This window comes from Canis lupus, chromosome 14 (assembly GCF_011100685.1).
Source record: "Canis lupus familiaris isolate Mischka breed German Shepherd chromosome 14, alternate assembly UU_Cfam_GSD_1.0, whole genome shotgun sequence".
In the NCBI taxonomy this organism is placed as follows: domain Eukaryota; kingdom Metazoa; phylum Chordata; class Mammalia; order Carnivora; family Canidae; genus Canis; species Canis lupus.
In genome coordinates this window covers 23,531,249-23,553,072 of record NC_049235.1, presented here as the reverse complement: position 1 = coordinate 23,553,072, position 21,824 = coordinate 23,531,249, and the positions used below count along the sequence as shown (strand labels likewise).

The following is a 21,824-nucleotide window of genomic DNA, read 5'->3' as shown; positions in this document are numbered from 1 at the left end:
TTTTTACCCAGTACCATATTACCCTGATTATAAAGCTTTGTGATATAGTTTGAGATAAGGGATTATGATGTCTCCAGCTTTGTTCTTTTTCAGGATGCTTTAGTTATTCGGGGTCTTCTGAGGCTCAATATAAATCTTAGGATTGTTTGTTCTATTTCTGTGAAAAATGCCACCAGAATTTTGACAGAGATTGTACTCAATCTGTATGTAGACTGCTTTTAGAAGAATGAACATTGTAACAATAGTAATTCTTCCAATCCATAAGCATGGAGTATCTCTCTATTTACCTGAGTCTTCTTCAATTTCTTTAGGCAATGTATTATATAGTTTTCAGCATACAGAACTTTCACCTCCTTGATTAGATTATTTCCTGGGTATATTATTCTATTGATGCAATTATAAATGGAATTTTCTTAAAATCTCTAATACATTATTAGCATAAAGAAACATTAACAGATTTCCGTATATTGATCTTGTATTCTGCAACTTCATAGTGAATTCATTTATTAGTTCTATGAGCCTTTTGGAGTCTTTAGGATCTTCTATACATAGCATCAAGTCATCTGCAAATACTTCTTCCTTTCCAATATGAAAGCCTTTTATTTCTTTTTCTTGCATGACTGCTCTGGCTAAGACACCCAATATTGTGTTGAATAAAAGTGGTGAGAGTGTGCATCCTTATTTTGTTCCTGATAACAGAGAAAAAGCTTTCAGCTTTTCACCACTGACTAAGATGTTAGCTATGGGCTTGTCACAGATGACCTTTATTGTGTTGAGATACATTCTTTCCATACATATTTTTTTTGAAATTTTTTTTAATCACAAATGAATGTTGAATTCTGCCCAATGCTCTTTCCACATCTACTGAGAAAGTTATATGATTTTTTATCCTTCATTTTGTTAATGTGGTGGATCACACTGAACAATTTGCAGCTGTTGAACCATCCTTGCATCCCTGGAATAAATCCCACTGATCACAGTGTACGATCCTTTTAATGTATTGTTGAATTAGGTCTGCTAAAATTTTGTTGAGGTTTTTTGCATCTAAATTTATCAGGAATATAGGCCTATAATTTTCTTTTCTTGTAGTGTCCCTGTCTGGTTTTGGTGTACCAGCTCTTTCTTTAAAGCTTCTTCCCATATTAAGTCTCATGGCCAAACTTAAAGTGGGCAGAAAAGTAAAATCCTACCACGTGCCATGGAGAGAATGTATGTATTTGTGAGGAGCCTTTATCACTACTATACCTGGGAATTCAGAAGAAGCATCTTTTATTATTGCTCCAGATTCTTGATTGTTTGACCACTTTATAAAAACTATATGCATTACTTTCTCATTTAAAAACATGCTCACATTCAGAATTTTAAATGTGTCCAGAGATGAAGTTTTAGACTGTATGCTGAAAACTAAAAAGAATATTACTGTCCGATAACTGTAACTGCAAGTTCAATTTTAGGAGTTGGCAAATTTAAACACGTTTTTTTGTTTGTTTGTTTGTTTAAAAAAAGGTTGTATCTGCAAGGCCAATGTATTAAAGTAATATTAAATTCCACACATGGTTTTTAGTTTTTATTTCTATTAATCTATATGGATTATTCTAATAAGCTGGCAATGATCCATTTCTTCATTGGCCTGAAACATGTGAAGCCATCTCTTCCACTTCTCAGAATAAATATGCGATTCTACAAATCGGGGATTACTAACTTCAATTTATAGAAAAGGAAAGTGAAGTTTGGATCACATGACAGTTAATTTGTTGGGCCACGATTATTTTCCCAACATTTTATGTAAAAAACTTCAAACATACCAGTTTACTGAAAAAAACTGCATAGTGAGCACTCATAAAGTCTACAGATTCTATATGTAACACTTTGCTTTATTTGCTTCATCATATAGACATCAATTGATCTTATTTTTTATTCATTTCAAAGTAAGCTGCAGATAGCAGTATACTTTACCTCTAAACATCTGAATAGAGCACAAAACTTGTTTATTGTTCTATATTTTAAAAATGAAGTTATATAGTAAAATACACAAGTGTATACTCATACAAGTTCTAATAAACATATCCACCCATATAACTGAAACCTCTATCATCAAGATATACAAAACTTCCGCTATCCCAGAAGGTTCTCTCATATTGGGTCTTGACTTGACCACATAATCCATCTCCAAAGTCCACAGTGTTTTTTACAACACTATGCTACTTCTTTCTAAAAGGCGCAGTGTTTAAGCATATTAAACATTAAGAATTTTGGATCCCTGGGTGGCGCAGCGGTTTCGCGCCTGCCTTTGGCCCAGGGCACGATCCTGGAGACCCGGGATCGAATCCCACGTCAGGCTCCCGGTGCATGGAGCCTGCTTCTCCCTCTGCCTGTGTCTCTGCCTCTCTCTCTCTCTGTGTGTGTGTGACTATCATAAATAAATAAAAATTTAAAAAAAAATTAAGAATTTTATTCCTACCTCTCAATAATTACGATGTTGAAATATGGAAACATGAAAGGAAGAAAGCACTAGAGCAACCCTCCACCAAAACCAGACAGCCTTGATATTTAGTATCTGTAGTAAGTGGTCTGTACCATGTTCTCACCACTGACTTCCCCTAAATAAAAACTTCTATGTGCCTCCCTAAGAGTTCAAGAGTTAACCTAAGAGGAATGGATGTGACAATAAGAAAAACATTTCATATGTTCATCTCTTTTCTATCTTCAATTAAACCAAAAGAGGCTTAGGGGTAAGACCATTTATTATGCTTCTGAAGCAAGCACTAGGTTAAGTGCCACATGCTTTGGTGGTTACTGAGAGGGGCAGTGGGAGACTGGAGAAAAAGCAAAAGCTTTGGAATCAACCAAATCTGGGTTCAAATCTCTTCATTTATTAGCTATATAAACAACAAATTTACTTAACTTCTCCATGCCTCAGTCTCTCAACTGTAAAATGAGGCCTATGTTTTACCTTCCCTTCAATGTACTTTCTCAAATAAATGATCTACATAGAGATCCAGGCAGACCTCTGCTCTGGAACTCAAGTGGGTTGGGGAAAATTGCTCTGGCCCTTTTCAAGTCACACCCCTCCTCACAGGTGAAGAGACCATAGGTCCAAAAGGACATACATAACATGAGTCCACACTTCGGCCACAGTCTATGCCCTAGGTAATCTAGAGCCAAGAATTCCTTGCCTAAACAGAGTAGCCTTGCCTCTAAGGTCTGAAAGAACATAATCCTTGGGTCTCACTGGCTGAAAGAATATGAATGAAGTGTGGATGTGAGGACTGGGGGATTGAAATATATGTGTGAAGCCACCCCTCAGAGAAGAGAATAGTGCTTGGGGTGGGAAGAGATACAGGTCAGACTCAGAAGGCAGGATGGGCTCAAAGCATGCAGACATGGCACATAAGCCTGAAGAGTGCAACTTCTTAGTTCAAACCTGAAGGTCAAGGTCCATATGAAGGTTTATTTGTCAAAATGGGAGGACAAAACATATTTTATGTAGTAGTTTGTTAATGTATACACACAATGTATGTGGGTCTTCATTTATATTTGCTCCAAACTGCAAATGTTACAAATGAACTCATCTGTATCTACGATTAATTGGTACTGATATCTTCACTTTCAAATATTGTCATATTTAGTCATGTAACATTAGGTTTCACTAACCCTGTCATGCAGATAAAGAAACAAAAAAGCTTAAGAAATCCTTCTAACTCTATAGTACTCTCTCCTTAACTTTTGAATACCTAAGTTTCCCCATCTAATATATTGTCAATATTACACTCAGTGTACCCTGAATCCCTAACTTCAGCCCTTATTCTCCATGACCTCTCTTTCAGCACCTGATAGTATTAACAATTCTTCCTTAGAACATCTTTCCCTTGCTTTTAAGACTAGATCATTTTAGTTATTCTCTTAGCTTTTGCTATTTTTCTGGCTCCTCTGTTTCTGGATAGTGTCTGCATAAAGCATATGCTCAATAAAAAGTACCATTTTTTTAATCTAAAAAGTAGAGCTATTATCTTTAAGTACAGTGCCAGTTACTTAGTAGAGGATACAGGCATAGAATACATGTATAGTATTCTACTACGTAAACTAACAGCACCATAAAACTGAAGCTCAGAATGATCGACAAATTAACTTGTATTAGAAAGCTGGCTAGCTAGTATTTCTAGCTTTATGATCCTGAGCAAGTCACTTAACCTCCCTGAGTTTCTGTTTCCCTGTCTGTGTCATCTTATAACGTTCTTGTGAGAATTAAATAAAACTCAGGACATAAAACACACTGCACATGATTCATAGTAAATGTTAACCCCCTCTTCTTTTTGTTGCTTCCAGCTGAATACATTAGCTTTCCCTCTGTGCATTTCCAAAGACTAAGTTCTTGGTCTCTTAGCTTTCTTTCTTTGTATTCCATGTCTACACTTGATCACACTTGTGTAAACCCAACTTCTTCAGAAAGGTGGTCTTGAATTAACTGGGTGCATTTCTAAGTGTCCAGGCCCACATCTCTTTAGTTTTTAAATTTTTTTTTTAGGATTTTACTTATTTATTCATGAGAGATACAAGAGAGAGAGAGAGACCTAGACAAAGGGAGAAGCAGGCTCCTCACAGGGAGCCTGATGTGGAACTCGATCCCCAGACCAGGATCATGCCCTGAACCAAATGCAATTGCTCAAACACTGAGCCACCCAGGTTACCACATCTCTTAGGTTTGGCTAGTTATTTCTACTTGAGAATCCCACTGCCTACCATATCAAACTGATCCTTTTCCTCACAGAATGAAGAGTGGAAGGCAAAAAGACTGGGGATAGGATAAAATATTACAAAGACCAAATTGATAGGATGGATGTTAAGAAGCTAATTTCATTGTTTCAAGCTTGTCTGAGAAAATTACAAAAAAATTGAGAAGATTCTCATAGATCATTTCCAAATTTTTTTTTCCTTCAGACATGAAACTAATCCATTTCCCTAACCTATGAAACCCAAAATCTTCTCATTCCTTTGGATTCTCTCACAGTTAAGTGCTGTATTCATCAAACATCTGATTATATACTATCTTCTGTTACTGATTTTCATAAATTTACATCTTATCTTCTTGACTATGCTGTAAGTCCCTCAAGGCCAACAACCATTTCTTAAATCTTTAGTATTCTCCATAATGCTGATTGACTACTATTATGAGGCTATGGTCAAGAACTCAGAAATCATAAATTAAGATGATCTCAGATTTTTCCCTAACTTGCAAGGAAAAGCTTCTCAAATCAAAAAGGTTGGGGAACCTTCCACACGTACAAAAGGTGTGACAAACCATCTGTTAATACTTTATAGAACTGTGCAAACTTTTCTCCAAAAATTATTTATATGTTCTTATATAGATACTAGTTATTATATTACTTTCTGTTAAGCAAGTCTTAAAACTATGTCTCAAAAACCATGTAATATAGACTGGCGTGCTATTTATTAAATTTTAAAACTTTTAAAACTCCTATGACAAAAAATAATTAGCCCAAAGTTTATTAAAAGAAATGGCTTCCTTCTTTGGTTAAATATATTATATTTCAATTTCAGAAAAATTTGATGAAATTACATTTTCTTTACTGTGTTCAAAACAGAATAACTGCAGGATAATAAAACTGATTTTGATTTACTCATTTTACCTGAGTAGCTTTATCTTTCATGCATGAAGGGTAATGAACATGAGGATCCCGTGGCCACTGTCCTGTGAGATAAGGTCCTGTTATCGTATCCAAAGAAGAGGTTCGCCTTATTGTACTAGAGGTTCGAACTTGCTGAGATTTTGGCCTGTCCACTATAAAAAGTGAAAAAAAAAATGAAATTAGTCACTGACAACTTATATAAAATTTAAAATCATTTAAACTTCATACTTTGTACAATGTCACCCTGTCGATTTTCCCTACAATATGTATTTACCCTATTAGCTCTCTGATGTGACCCGATGAAATCTGTAGACCTTCTATGAAGAAGAACACGTTCATATATTAAATCTTGTAGATGCTTCCAGGGCTGTCAGAGACGCCCTGAAGCCCACCCATTCTGAAATCTGCCCACCACCTTCATTACCATAACTTTAATCAAGACTCTCTCAACGTCTCACCTGGACTGCCACTTTCCTGACTGTTATCTCTCTGCATCCATCTCAATCAAATCCTCCAGGGCTACCTCTCATCACCACTAAAGAAACATTTCCATGGTTAATCTTTGTCTCTGACTTAAAGCCTGTATTTTTTACAGTGTGACCCCCATATATCTCAGTGTTTGATGCTTTTGCTAGTCCTCTGTAAGTCCTTGCTATGAAGTGCCAAACAAACTGCAGGTTCCCAAATGTAAGACACTCCCTTCCCTGCCTCTATCTATGCTCCTATTTACTGAACCTACAATTCTCTCCTTTATTGTTCATTTGACAAACTCTTATCTTCAAGACCAACTCAGGTATCACACCAACTCTGTGAAACCTCTCCCAGTGCTTTTCCTTCTGCACCATTGTTTTAAGACATGTGTCCCTCTCTGCTTGCATGCAATTGGTTTGCCCTTCTCCCCAGTCAGTACATAAGTTTAGTCTCTACAGACTGAAAAGGAGTCAATGCTCAATACCTATTTAATCAATTTATTCACAGCTACACAAAAATAACATGTATAAAGAACTTTATATTTTAATTCAATTTCTTCATTTATGAAGAATCTGAAGCCCAGAGGGATAAAATGGAATTGTCCAATGAAACAGAATTGCTAACAAGAGGGAGAGGTAAACAGCACGATCTCCAGACATTCTATACCGTTTAATCAATCTACAACAATATACTTCTCTCCATTTGGCCACTGTTAAGTACCTCTGCTGAAAATTAAAATGAAAATAACAGGGATCCCTGGGTGGCGCAGCGGTTTGGCGCCTGCCTTTGGCCCAGGGCGCGATCCTGGAGACCCGGGATCGAATCCCACATCAGGCTCCCGGTGCATGGAGCCTGCTTCTCCCTCTGCCTATGTCTCTGCCTCTCTCTCTGTCTCTCTGTGACTATCATAAATAAACAAAAATTAAAAAAAAATTTTTTTAAATGAAAATAATGAACTCTACAATTTCTATAATTAAGAGATTACAGAAGGTTTTTCATATAGACATCCCAGTAATTTAGCACCAATGTGCTTTCTATAATAAAATCCCTTGAATTACAAGCTCCAAAGCTCAGGGTCTTCTTATTCAGGGTTACATCTCACATAGAAACTAAAACGCGTTGCACATGACAGTCAAGAAACATTTGTTATTGAACACTGTCCTTTAACTATCTTCTTGAAACCAGAATACATAAGTAGGCTTTTTTTTTTTTTTTATCAGACAAAACAGCAACACAGCATACACAGGTGCTCTATTATTTACATATCTTAAAACTGCAGTTTTGGTTTCTTCTTTAACCCAAGAGAGTTAGAGAAGATATGAAAATTACAAATTTCCTCCCTATCTTTATTACTTAGCTCTAATTTCATTTCACCATGGGCAGAGAATCTAGGATGACCTATTTCTATCTACTCTTTGCAATTACCTGAAATTTTCTTTGTGATCAAAAACATGGTCAATTTTTATAAACATTTCATGAGTCATGGAGAAGATATATTTTCTGTTTTCAGAATATATAGATCTTTGTCTTGTACATCAACTGAAATAAAAATATAGAATACAGGAATAATACAATTACCAGCTGGATATGTCACAGGTTTAGAGAAGAACTTTCAAATTCCTAAAATACTATTGAGATCTAGTAATTCTCTTCCTTTCTTGCAATTTGTTTGTTTGTTTATTTATTTATTTATTTATTTATTTATTTATTTGAGAGATTGTGTGAGCACAAGCACAGAAGGGAGGAGAAGAGGGAGAGGGACAAGCAGATTCTGTGCTGAGCATGGAGCCCGAAACGAGGCTTGATCCTAGGACCTTGAGATCATGACCTGAGCTGAAATTCAAGAGTCCGTCACGCAACCAACTGAGCCACCCAGGCACCTCTCTTTCTTGCAAATTTTTATCATTTATATTTTAGTTCTTTGTAATTTAATGCATACTGATCCATGAGGTCATCATGGTTTGCACACTTCACCATTATAATCTGTTCCTGTGTATCAATTTGTAAACTCTGTCAAAGTAAACATTATGACCTCCTTGTGCTCTCTATTATAATTTACCTGGTATGCCTATTCTTTTATTTTAAATTTCTTTCAATCATTCTGTTCATGTGTGTCTCTTATATATAGTATATAACTAAGCTTTTTGAAAAAAACTTTGTAGTAAGCCTTCTTCTTGTAGAAGGTAAATTTAACTCTGTATGTTGTTATAATAAATTTAACTTGTCATGTAACATTATTCTTCCTTTTCGTAATACTTCCTTGCTTGCTACTTTCCTCGGTTTCACTGTTTTTTTTTTTTTCCTTCTCTCTTCTTGTCATAGCTAGTATCTATGTAGACTATTTTTAGTATTAGAAGTTGTCTTTTATCAATTCTTCCAATTTTCTTTTCTGGCTATAAAAGCAATACCCACAAATATTAGCAACTCTGGGAGACAGAGAAAATTAACATGTCTCTCATAATCTAATTTGTCATTTGTTTGAAATTTTTAGAAGTTACTTTATATTCCCTCCACCAGGAAGACACAAAAAAGCAAGTTATCCCTCTAAAAAAGCCAACATTTATAGTAGTCCACCACTAAATTAAAAAACATCCTACATAAAGGTCAGCTGTAACCAGAAATAGAATCATGATAGGTGAAAAACCTGTACCTAAATTTAAACTGCTCCAAACTATTAAAATGTTGTATGTACTCTACTTACAGCTACTAAAACTTCCCCTAACTTCAAAAACAATGGGGACAATTTTTATGTTTTATAATGAAGAATCTATATAAATAGGCCCCTCGATCTATATTTTTTAATTTATATTTAGTAACTTACTATATATTTTATCACTGGACCTTTGACTATCACTCTCAAAAGATCACATCTTCTCCTCTTAGTGTCCATTCTCTATGATTAGCTACTTTGCTGGAACTGGGTCTTCAAGCTATTTTGCCTAAGTACTCCAATCGGTATATAGTTAAGCATGTAGCAACATGTGTAGTTACTTATCTAATAAATGTAGTATGTACTATATTACTAGTATGCTAAATATTATAAAACAAACATCTATGATATGGAATGAAAAATTAAAATATACATGTATAAAAAACAGAAGTTATGATGTTTTCTCCCTGTATCTCAGCATTCACTTTAATGGACTTGAAACCGAGTGCTAGACTCTATGTATAGACTGGCCACTCAGCTCTGGCTAATTTCACTATATTACCCTACTGCTTGTGTTACGAATGTGGAGACAAGCATCAAACATTACCAACACTGAAGAAACAAACAAAAGGTATGCCTTAAAAAAAATAAATAAGAACAACACAGTATCCATATCTTGTTACAAAATTCACTCTACCAGTCATCATTCTTTTTAAGAAATTAAAGTATACAAGGCGAATATTCTTGAAAAGCCCTATTTCAAACATATCCTTTAAAGTAAAGATTCTCACCACTTCTCACAACCAGGAAAATTTCAAAGACAGGAAATTATTAATTTCCAAATTATCTTAAGTATAAAAATTCAGAATAGGTTTGAAAATTGGCAAGGATAGTACTTTTTCAGGATATAATTAGCTGTAATAAATAACCCCATCTATCAAAGACAACTATACATTTAGATTTAACAAAAGGTTTATCATAAACAATGCAATTCTACTTCAACAAGATGACCTGTTACTATTATCCAAACTATCATGGCAATGAGTCTTTAACTACCTCAACATCTAAGCCTTGATTCTGACAAATTTTTTATTTACTTCATGGTATTATCTCCCACCAATTCAGGCTTTACAATATAGCGCAATAATGAAAATCAACACTGGTTTTGCATTATTTATATACTCAACACACTAAACTGTTTACTTCATGATTACAGTTGTGATTATAATGTTTTTAGTTTTGAATTGCAAAATCGCAGCATTTCTCTACTAATTATTACAAAATTACCTCAATTCACGTAGATCAAACAAGAGGATACCTTATGAGTTAGAAACAGGCATTATTACAGGCAATCTTTGAATTAATTTAGAAGAGCTTGAATAACTTAATAGAATTGCTAAAATAAATATACTTATGTAAAGTACGAAAGAAAATCAATTAAATAAATACTTATCATTACTTAAGGTAAACAGGCATCAGGAAAACAGTACCTTCCTCAGTGGTGAAACCAGGTAATCATTATTACTAAAGAAAACTTGCTAAATGTCTACCATATGGAAAGTACTGTTACATGTACCAAGGGAAATTACAAAATAAGTTTCAGACTCTCTTCAAGGAGTTTATATACTGTCTGGGAAAGATATGATACCCATCATTAAACTAGAATATAAAGCAGTATATCAATGGCAAATGCACACCAATGAAAGATAGGAAGGCAAACAAGACAAAAAATAAATTGCTCAGCAGACAGCAAGAATGATGCTAACTACACCAAACGAACAGTGAGAGTCTTTGCCATGTCACTTACCAGTCCTGTTGCCAATACCCTTACTCAAATATTTGAGGATAAAATACAGAATAACTAACTTCAGAAAAAAAAAATCACATCTATTTCCAGTACTATCATCATTATATTAGAACCAGAAAAAGACTGTTGATAGCAAGAGTCTGCAAAAAAGTCTTCCTCATTACATTCCTGTAAAGGTTGTGCTTTCCTGACCATCCTCGCGTCCCTGAATAGAAAGCCATGTGGCAGTAGCAGTTGGTAAGCCTGGGGCTCCTCTGAGTACTCACTAAGGATTGTACAAAATAATTCTTGCTCTCTAACAACTGACTGGAAATTCAACTTTAAAGTAATAATAATGAAACAGGTTTAAAGGTTAGAAGCTAAATATTAGATAACCCTGAATTTAAAGAGCAAACTAAGCATTGTTCAAAACAGATAAAACATGCCTAATAGCTAACTGCCAGAGCAATGTAACATGACATTAATTAATTTGTCCCCAACAATTTTTACTTTAGTGGCAATGCCTGAGGATTGACTGGCTAGTGAGTTTGGAAATCTCACACCTTAATTAAGAAGCTAATCCGCAGTGGAAAACAGTACAACTTCCACAAGATAAAAAAAAGTTATTGAATATTGTAAACTTAAAGAACTTTAGCTACAGAATAATATGAAACAAGCCAGCACATCTTCAAACTAACCTTACTAACTGGCAAAGATGATACAGTATTTTTGAGTGCCATAATACAGCCAAACAGAATGTAAACCAACACACAAAATAAAAAGAGTACTCATAACCTTTCTTGGGCTATTAACACACTCCAACCTTTTTTATACCACATCCAATCTACATAAGCAAGTAAAAATAGTCAATTCTCTGTGGTTAGCACTCAATTAATGATTAGCCAAAGCTTTTCATTTATTTACACTTATTACCAAAGCACATCTAAACTTAAAAATAAAAGCATTTAAATAGCAATTTAAAACTTTTTGAAAAAGAGCTATTACTCCCTTAACCATTGTGTAATGACTAGAATGAAATTCAGCCTTTATAACACCATGAATAAACTATGAAGTTTTTTTTGTTTTTTTACTTCATTCAAAATCCATCATTGATTACAATTATAAAGAATCTTCAAAGCATGCAATGGAACAAAATGCTTAAGACAACTAACCAAGACCAATTTTTCCAGTTGTTTGTATCATGGAACTCATAATAATTAATTTTTAAAATGTCACATTAACAATGCTCACCAACAGTGAGCTCAAAACATACGTATATAATATATAATGTTATTTTGCCTTGACTTTAAGCTCCTGAAGTGTATAAAATCTTTTTATCCTTTCAGTTATCATAGTAAAAGTAATCATGTTTATCACTTAACTTTGTTAACATTCAAAGTGCAAGCAGTAATTAAGTCCCATTATGTATATGTGTATGTATATGCCTTAAAATAACTAGTAGTATTGATTAGAACAATATTAAAACACGCTTTAAAAAATTGGCAATGCTTTTCAGCCACTACGTTAACACCTGGGCATATCCGAGAAGTAAAAGTATTTTAGTATTTTATCTAGAATTCAGACCTTAGGAGATCCAGAATATAAAGACACAAGGCCCTCAGGCAATTCAGTGGTGGACTAAGCAATGGAACTCAAGGATGGGATCCTATGTGGCTTTCTGTTATAAGGACCACTAGAGAGCTTGTTAAAAATGCAAGTTACTGGACCACACTCCTAGAGATTCTAATTAAGAAGTTACACGGTGGAACTGGGTATTAGCATTTTTTGTTTTTAAAACAAATCAGACTGATTCAGGTATGTCATTACAGTTGGGAAACACTGAAGTCCTAAAGCAATGCTTCTCAAAGTGTAAGACTGTTAAATATGCTCATTTCCGTGCCTTATTTCTTATCAGCCATGTGAGACTCTCTGGCACCGGGATCAAGAAATCTAAATTTTTAGTAAGCATCGCAGGTGATTCTTACTGCTACCAAAAGCTTAAGAACCTATGTCTGAAGGATTGGTACTACATCCTTTGGAATTATAGGTGCTCAAGAATAAAATCCTTTAATGACAATAACTTACTCCCATTTAAAGGCACTGAAAGTTTGACTACGATACCTAGGGAAATTTCCTACTGCAAAAATATCAACCAACTCTTTGAAATCTGCTCCTAGCAGGTAAACTTCTAGAATCTAATCATTTTTATTTTTATTAATTTATATTTTTTTAGAGAGTGAGAAAGACTGGGCATGAGTGGCAGGGTGGGGAAGAGGCAGCAGGGAGAGAGGGGGAGAACCTCAAGCAGGCTCAATGCTCAGTGAGGAGCCGGGGACTCCATCTCCCGACTCTGAGAGCATGACCTAAGCTGAAATCAAGAGTCCAATGCTTAACCAACCGAGCACCCAGGCGCCCCTAGAATCTAAAAGTTTAAACACTCATCATCTCCTTCAAAAGATCATTTTCTAAACGTAGTGCCAGCCGAAATAAGAACTTGCAAATTTTAATACAGAGCACTCTAGGCAGAATGCTTAGGGTTGCCCGAAAGATGAGATGACCAAGTTGAGTACAGCTTCTTTTGGACAGAGATCACCCAAATGGGGCATTTTGCATGCAAATAAAAGTTAAGTACAATAAAATTTACTTCCTGAAAAATATGAGGAAGTCTGAAAAAATATATTAAGTAGGTTCCCTTATAAAATGAAAGTGCCAGAGCAAAATAAAACTTGAATATATAAGCAAAGTGAAATTTAGATTTTAATAATTAATTTTATTAAAGCATGTAAGCCTGAGTTTATCAAACCTTTACCTTTAACAGAAAATCAATGAGCTTTTCATGATGTCTAACTTAACTTACTCATAATTTCAATCTTCATCACTGAAATAAAAATAACAAATTAATTGAGCCAAGACTAAAGATGTTAAATTGCTTTCCTTCAACCTGAGATGATACAATTCCTAATCTAGTGGAGATCAAGAACAACCATAAATAAATACAGGTTGGAAATATTCTTCCTATTGGCTCACTGAGGTTAACCATAATTTTGCTGAAGATCTATTCTGTTATCAGAGGTTTGCTTCACTATTTCTGTAATGAGAGCTCTTCCTTAAGAGTTATAGTTTTAAATTATTTTCACTATCAAAGAGTTTCTCCTTGATCAAACTTTAATCAGGCTCCTCTGAACTCTTCTCAACTAGGCCCTAATTTTTTGTCTTCCATATTTATCTCTGCACTGTCCAATTTTAGAAAGAATCCCCCACCCTCAATATCCGATCACCCTCGATATCTGATCAGGTTCCTCAACCTCCATCATCCCCCATGTGATATCTGATCACCCTGGCCTGCCTTTTTTTATTTTTTTAAGATTATTTATTTATTTATTCATGAGAAACACACAGAGAGAGAGAGAGAGAGAGAGAGAGAGAGAAAGGCAGAGACACAGGCAGAGGGAGAAGCAGGCTTGCAGGGAGCCTGATGTGGGACTCGATCCCGGGTCTCCAGGATCAGGCCCTGGGCCAAAGGCGGCGCTAAACCGCTGAGCCACTGGGGCTGCCCCACCCTGGCCTGCCTTTAACAATAATTCTGTGAGGCCTGTTTAGCCAGAATCCCTCCTTACACCAATGTTTCCTTCCTCATAGTAATTTTTCATTTATTACTCACCCTGCTCCTTGGCCAAAACTCCCCAACTAATCTGTGCTGTATTCAGAGTTTGAGCCCAATCTCTCTTCCCCACTCCAAATCTCCACCGCAGTGGTCCCTACACCTATCATGACAGTCTCCCTGAATAAAGTTTGCCTAACTTTTCTTTAACAAGTCTCATAATTTTTTCTTTGACTCACTAGCATTGAGTAATTTTCTCCTTACCTGACAGAGAGAAATGATTTTCAAAATAAATCACTAAAAAAGTTTTTTAGCTGTACAACCAATAACTTAAAAATGTAGAAAGGAGACTAGTGTACTTCTCTAGCTCATCTAATGTACATCACTATTGGTCATCTTGTAGAATCATTACTAGATTCAGTTTTCTAGGCCTAGTCCAGGCCTTTACTAATGGCCTTTATGGGTCTTTCTTCCTTGACATATAAGAATATGAGAATACACTGGCCACAAAAAATAAAATCATCAAAATTAAATGAACTTCAGATAAGAAGCAGGAGGGACACCAGATCTGAACATGCTATCTGAAATCAAACTAAAGGGCAAAAACTGACGCCCTCCAAGTATGGGTAGAGTCGGAGACACTAATGGACCAGACCTGGAAGTATGCCACAGAGGCAATCTAGAAAGCATGCAGAAATGACCATATGGCTACCCTGCAGAAATCTGGAAAGGAACCAATCAAGAAGTTGACAAGAGAAGCAAACATGCTTCTGCCCAAATCAAGCCTGACATAGCCTGTAACCTGAGGTCTGTCAAGAAAAACAATTTTTTTTGTTAATTGTAGTCACACAGCCATTTAGGAACAACTTGTCTGGGATTATAGCTCACTCAATCAAATTTGTCTCAAATGGCACATAAGTTGAGGTAAGACATTTGGAGAAAAGTCTTCAGCTTGTTTCTCAGAGAAAACCCAAGGGAGTATCTTTTAAAATCAAGGTTATAAAGAAAACCTCACTAAGATTGCCATAAAGCCTGGTGACAAGCAGTGGAAGGATACACAACAAAGTAAGATGGAGTGCCAACATTTGGAATACATCTGCAAAGAAATTAAATATGTCAGATAAGATGCTAAAGATGTTTTAGTTCGTTGTTTTTGTTTGTTTGTTTTGTTTTTCTGGTGGCAGAATAACAGTCCTTTAAAGAACCCAGGCAAAGTCTTAATAAGTAGAAGGTTCATATGCTTATGAACTTCCAATGAATTCAATTCACAGAGATTCCAAATACCTAAATCCATTATGACTAATGGGCTCATCAGACATTAAAGAAATAATCACAAAGTATTAGAAGCTATAAAAGAGCCAAGATAAGATAGTCAAAGATGGAAAGTAATACTGTAATTGAAAGGAAACGAAATACTCTGTAATCAGAAGAGAGAATATTCCATAAAATTTTGCTTCAAAGAGCAAACTTCCAGTTAAAGCATTGGTAGAACTTGGAAAATTTTTAAACAAATGAGGTGGATTCACTATTATATTCTAATTTAAAATATTCTAATTAGATATTATATATCTAATTCTAAGGGAAACAAACAAGTCCCTCCATAATATCCATCACTTAATTAACCAATCCTCCCACACTCCTACCTCTAGTAACAGCAGTTTGTTCTCTATAGTTAAGAGTCTGTCTTCTGGCTTGCCTCTTTTTTTGTTTTTTTGTTGGATGAGCACTGGGTGCTGTATTAAGTGATGAATCACTAAATTCTACACCTGAAACTAATATTACATTGTTAACTGGAATTTAAATTAAAAAACGGGAGGAAAAAGAAAAATAAACGTTATAAAGTGAAAAACAAACAAAAAATGCAAAAAGGCTACAGAATGGGTCACATCTTGACCACAGTATGACAACCAATATTACTGATAAACCTTTGACTTTTAAAGTAGGGAATAACTTCCCCCAAATTGTGATATATAACAAAGGCATTTTTCCTCAATATTTACCTTTTAATGAGGGGGGGAAAAAGTCACAAACAGGAAAAAAAAAACACCCATTTAGAAGTGGATACTACTAGTATTTTTTCAGCTGCTTTTATTTGGAATGTATGTCCATACATACAGTAATACACACACACACACTGGCCTTCTCTATATATATCCAGGAAACAGTTTCACTCCATAATACCAACCTCTTTTTTTATGTTAACATTATGGAAGTTTCTAACCTATATAGAATTTTCTACCCTAGGTAGAGCAGTAAGTCAAAATTCAAGACGGTTCTTCACATAAAAGTTATGACAAAACATTCCAAAAGAAGAAAAGATGGTAGCAGAAAAGATTTTAAAGCTCCCTGTGATAAGAGAGAAATGAAACTAGCCAAACCAAAGACCACGTGACAACATCTGTAACATAACAAGGTCACAAAATAGCATCACAAAAACTTCAAATAGAAGTTAGTAGAGGGACAAGATTCAGAAATTGACCATCATGTTTTCAGCATCTGTCTGAGAGGCAGCATAAGGAAAGTATGTGGGCTTCTGAAGATCACCAAACACTAATCACTACAGGGTAACAAAAGAACACCAATCACTACAGGCTCAATGTAAAGAGCCAATCTGAACACAGGAGTCAAAATTGGGAGGGGGTTCTAGAGGAGTGCAAGAGGACATAACTGAAAAACATCTGAAGTACTGGAACTATGTGACTAGTCTCAAACCTAACAAAAGCTGCTTCCATTACAGAGTCCAACACACAAAAGAGAAATTACCAGGAGTCCAATCCAAGCTGAACATAACAGGAACGATACAAGCAAAGCAAAAGTTAAGTTGAGATAAAGTTGGGGAAGGTAGTCAAGGAGGGTGGTAATGGAAGGAAGAGATTTTAAAGTCATTTTATAAAAACAAGAGAAGTGAGAATACTAGAGTTCTAAAGCTAGAAAAGCTATCCTGAAAGTACAGGAAAATTCATTTCACTTAAAATGTGACCAAAAGAAAAGAAGAGCAAATTAATCCCACATAATTATAAAAGAAAACAGCCTAAGGAATAAGTATGATGGTCCATGGATAACGAAAGCATGCAAGAAAGACATGCCCATATAGGATGAAAATTGTAAAATAATAGTTCTAAACCAGTTAAAAAATCTTTATTTATTTATTAATTCATTCATGAGAGACACAGAGAGAGAGAGAGAGGCAGAGACACAGGCAGACAGAGAAGCAGGCTCCATGCAGGGAGCCTGACGTGGGACTCGACCCCGGAACTCCAGGATCACGCCCTGGGCCGCAGACGCTAAACCACTGAGCCACCCAGGGATCCCCCTAAAAATCTTTTTTTTAAATGACAGAAGCAATGAAAAGACTCAGAATTAGAAAAATTCAGAAGTGATGTGTTTGAGGGCAAGCAGGATATGAAGAGAAGGACCAAACTCAGGAAAGACTTAGAAACGTAAGAAAAATTTATTTCAGGAAGACTAAATGACACAAAGCACAATGGGCAACACCTTAACAGAAACAGAAATTGAACACAAGACAAATTTTATAATTTCAAGATTTCAAGAGAAAATGATTAATATGTACCATAAGCAAGATGGTCCTACATGTTCAATAAGCATCCCTGAAGGAAACCAAAGCAACTAAACAAAAAAATATACAGGCGCCTGGGTGGCTCAGTCGATTGAGTTTCCGACTCTTGATTTTGGCTCACGTCATGATATCAGGGTTGTGAGACTGAGCCCCATATCAGGCTCTGCAGTCAGCACGGGGTCTGCTTGAGATTCTCTCTCTCCCCCTCTCCCTCAACCCCTCCCCTCCTCATGCATGCTCTCTCTAAATAAATAGATATCAGGAAACAAAAAAACTCTCCTAAAATAAAAGATAACTTGAAATTACATATTGAAAGTGTGTGTCTGTGCGTGCGTGCGTGTGTGTGTGTGTGTGTGTGTATCTGGAGAAAATTATCCAGAACAGCCCACATCAAACACATTTTAATAAAGCTAATGTCGTAACCTTCAAATATTCAAGCACAGATAAAAAAACTATAGCTGAGTTCTTGCTACATAAAGTATGGAGAACATGAGGAATATTGTTTCCATGAGTTCTTCCTAAAGAACCTATCAGAGACTAAGCTTCACACAACCAACAGCTTGGAAAGGAATTAATATAAAAAGTGATAGGAGGTATGAGCCACTCAGGTAGTAAGTTTGAAAGGACAAGGGAGGAAATAAAGAACAAAGAGTCTTAAAATAATCTTCAAGGCTGAGAAAGAATTGATTATGACTACTACCATTATGGGATCAAGGGCTTATCACTACTAAAAAAGAAATTATACCATATAAAATGAAATCTTTAGAAATCTGTAGGACAACTGTAATTCCTCTGATTCTGAAAAAAGCTTCTGAAAAAAATTATCAGCATTCTTACCCCTTATCTGAAGAATGAATGAATATGACTCAAAAAGCACTACAGTCTCCTAGACAAGTAAATATTTCTTCTCATGATATCTACACTGAGAATTTGTAAGAATTCTAAATCCAAATATATTTTACCATACAATTTACAAAGTTAAGACTTAAGCACCTAAGTCTAAGCTATAAATACTTTGCTTCAGTAATAATAACTATAGATAAGCTCATAATATAGCATAATAATAGAAGTAGTTAACTCCACGGTTAAATGTAGAAGCTAAGAATAAAAGCCTAGAAAGAAAATTAACTGCTTACCCTCAAGGGTAAGGACAAGGTAAGATAGGACTGCCAGTCAAGCAAATTTACTGATCATAGGCAAATGATAAATGGAAATCTGCACTGGAATATGTGTGGCTACTACTGATCTGCTTAGTTAAAAAGAATCTAATAAATTAAACTTAGTCTATGAGCTTTATTTTCCCCTACATTGTGTCCCCCAATCCAGCAATGGTGAACATGTCATTGACTGGCAAATACACAACTAACTACACTTCTCTATAAAACCAGAACCAATAGGCTGAACAGAATGAAGGCTTCAGAAATAAGGAAACACAGATGTTTATTCTAGCATTCACTTTCCTAAATATTGACACCAAAGAATCAAATGTGTAACTGTGAAGCAGTAGTTTATCCAAAATTGGATGCTTCATTAAAGTTGGAAATGGCCAAAAGCTGCAGGAAACATCCTGAAGGAAAATGTCTTAGACAAATGACACCTTTGTGGAGGCCACGGAGTAAAACAGAACACGGTAAAAACCAGTTCTGTGTTTGCATACGCAGTACACCTTCCACCTCAACAATTCTACAAATATTGTGCATAAAAGGTTGCCAGGAAATGCTGCCAAGGACTGAGAGCAACTTAAGGAAAAATAAAACTACTAGTGGCATGACTAAGTGCAGGGGAAAAGTGTCATAAAATATTTTCAAATAGCATCATATTTTACTCTTCTAAAATAGCCATAGAATTAGTCATTATAATCTTAGTCAAAAATAGTCTATTGATATTGATTGAACTGTGTAGTTCGTCAAAATGGCACTGCCTAGGACCTATGAATGGAACAGAGTCACAAAGTTTCAGAGTTTGTTAGATCTGAATTCATTTTTTTCCCCCTCAAATGATAAAAGAACAATGTTCCAACCAAATGCCCAAATAACAGACTTTGGTTTTGGATACAGGTTGAATCATTAACAATACTCGAACAGAACAGTTGGGGCGTTTGGAATCAAAACCCTCACATCTCCAGATAGACTGGGGATTGATCTCAATATGGGAGGAAAACCAAGCCACACTAAGTAAATTACACAGAAAAGGTGGATCACCTGGGTTTACATTTACATTTCCCCTCTCTACATTCTTTCCCTTTACCTCTGGTTAGAATTTTTAAAATCCTGGGGCATCTGGACAGCTCAGTCAGCATTTGACTGAAATCAAAATTTCAGCTCAGGTCATGATCTCATCAGCATGAGACTGAGCCCTGTGTTCAACTCACTGTGGGGCATGTAGCCTGCTTAAGCTTCTCTCTCTCCCTCTCCCTCAGCCTCTGCCCCTCCCCTGCTCCTGCACTTGCTCTCAAAAAAAAAAAAAAAAAAAAAAAAGAGAATTTTTAAGATCCAATGTAGTGTTGAGATACAAGTACTGAAGAATATATGTTTAAACATTATGAATAATGCAGTTAACTTATTTTTCATGGAGATGTCAAGTCCCTCACTTTCCTTTATCTCTTTCTCCCTATGTTTTAGCTATTGTACTTTCACTTAATGAAAGGAATGAAAAACCCAATACTCTTCACTAATCTGTTTAGTTTGTACTGAGTTCATACTTAAATGATTAATGTAAGACTTATCTACCAGAGATTGAGTCCTTCCCACTAAAGTAAGGCTTTTGTCTGTCTGTCTTTCTAATACCTACCACAACTACTCAAGGAACATCTGTTGAACTTGTAAATATAATTTATCCATCTTCCCCTAGCCTTTACGAAATAAATATTTAAAAACTGGAAATCATCTGGCATGTATTCTGGACCTCTTTACTGAAGACTTTTTAGAAAAGCCTCAAATAGAATAGCTCCATATATTTTTTTTTAATATTCTATATGTGAGGCTCCTCTAAAGCCATTGTGAATAAAGCACAAGACAGTGACAACTAACTTGAATTCAGGTCCTACTATCATCTATTTTCCACATTTATATAAAAGACTATAGTTTCTATGCTCATATATTTCACAAATGGGTAATTAAAATATATTCATTCAATACAAAACGCTTCCTATAGCGTACATGCAAGAACTATGTTTATATGAAGTAAGGCTATTTAACAAATACACTATACTTCTTGTCCTGCCAAGCATCCTGGCAGATCATTGACTTAATTTTAGAAGGCTACCATTGTTGAAAACATCGCTGAGCTATTTTGAAGATGGTCTTTTCAAACTGTAATCAAAGAGTAGTTATAGGATCTTTACTTAGTGAGAATACAAAGCAAATTATATAAAAATACATTCTACCAAGATCACACAATCAAACTTGGTGCAGTATCTCTCTCGCATATCGCAGAAGTACTGGTAACAATGAACCCCACTTGCCAAAGTGCTGAATCAGATGAAGAGAGAGTAGGTCTTCCAAAGTGAATTTTCAAAGTAGTTCTAGTAGTAACAGTTGGTGGACCACCTTTCTTTAAACTCTGAGATGCAGTAAAGTTGGTAGCACTAGCATCTACAATTATCCTACCATACAGTCTGGGCCAGATTTTACAATCTCACTAATTATTATCATAAATTGTCACCACAAGTAGGGTAATCTAACTTAATCTAATTTAAGGTAATCTATTTTACCTTACCCTTACAAGGAACATGTATTCAAAGTATGGAGCTATAAAGGATAAAGCATATCAATAAGTGAGTTCAGTTCACAAAGAACACAAGGTACACAATGGAGGATTTAAACTTCGGATTTTTTTTTTTTTTTTTAAAGAAGGACTGCGCTTATAGCTATATGATGGCTAAATTAAAGATGAGAGGCTTTAGCAGGGGAAACCACAACAGTACAACTATAATTAAGACATGGAAAGGATGGAAAGAAGCCATCAGATTTAGGACATAATCGGAGCAGATGGGACAAGATGTAGAGATGAGCAGGATGGGAGAAATACGGGAGGAGGAAAAGTCAATGATTATGCTGCTAGGAAGGAAGAACTCAACACATGATGCCTTG

At 35.4% G+C, this 21,824-nt stretch overlaps 1 protein-coding gene across 2 annotated transcripts in view; it reads right to left on the bottom strand.

Annotated features, from left to right (window-relative positions):
* GLCCI1 (glucocorticoid induced 1) overlaps positions 1-21,824 on the bottom strand; it is a 100,318-nt gene that overhangs the window by 61,458 nt on the left and 17,036 nt on the right. For both annotated transcript variants that reach the window (XM_038556906.1, XM_038556907.1), the window contains exon 2: positions 5,649-5,800. In XM_038556906.1, coding sequence (XP_038412834.1) covers positions 5,649-5,800 — 152 coding nt within the window. The remainder of the gene's footprint in view (positions 1-5,648; positions 5,801-21,824) is intronic.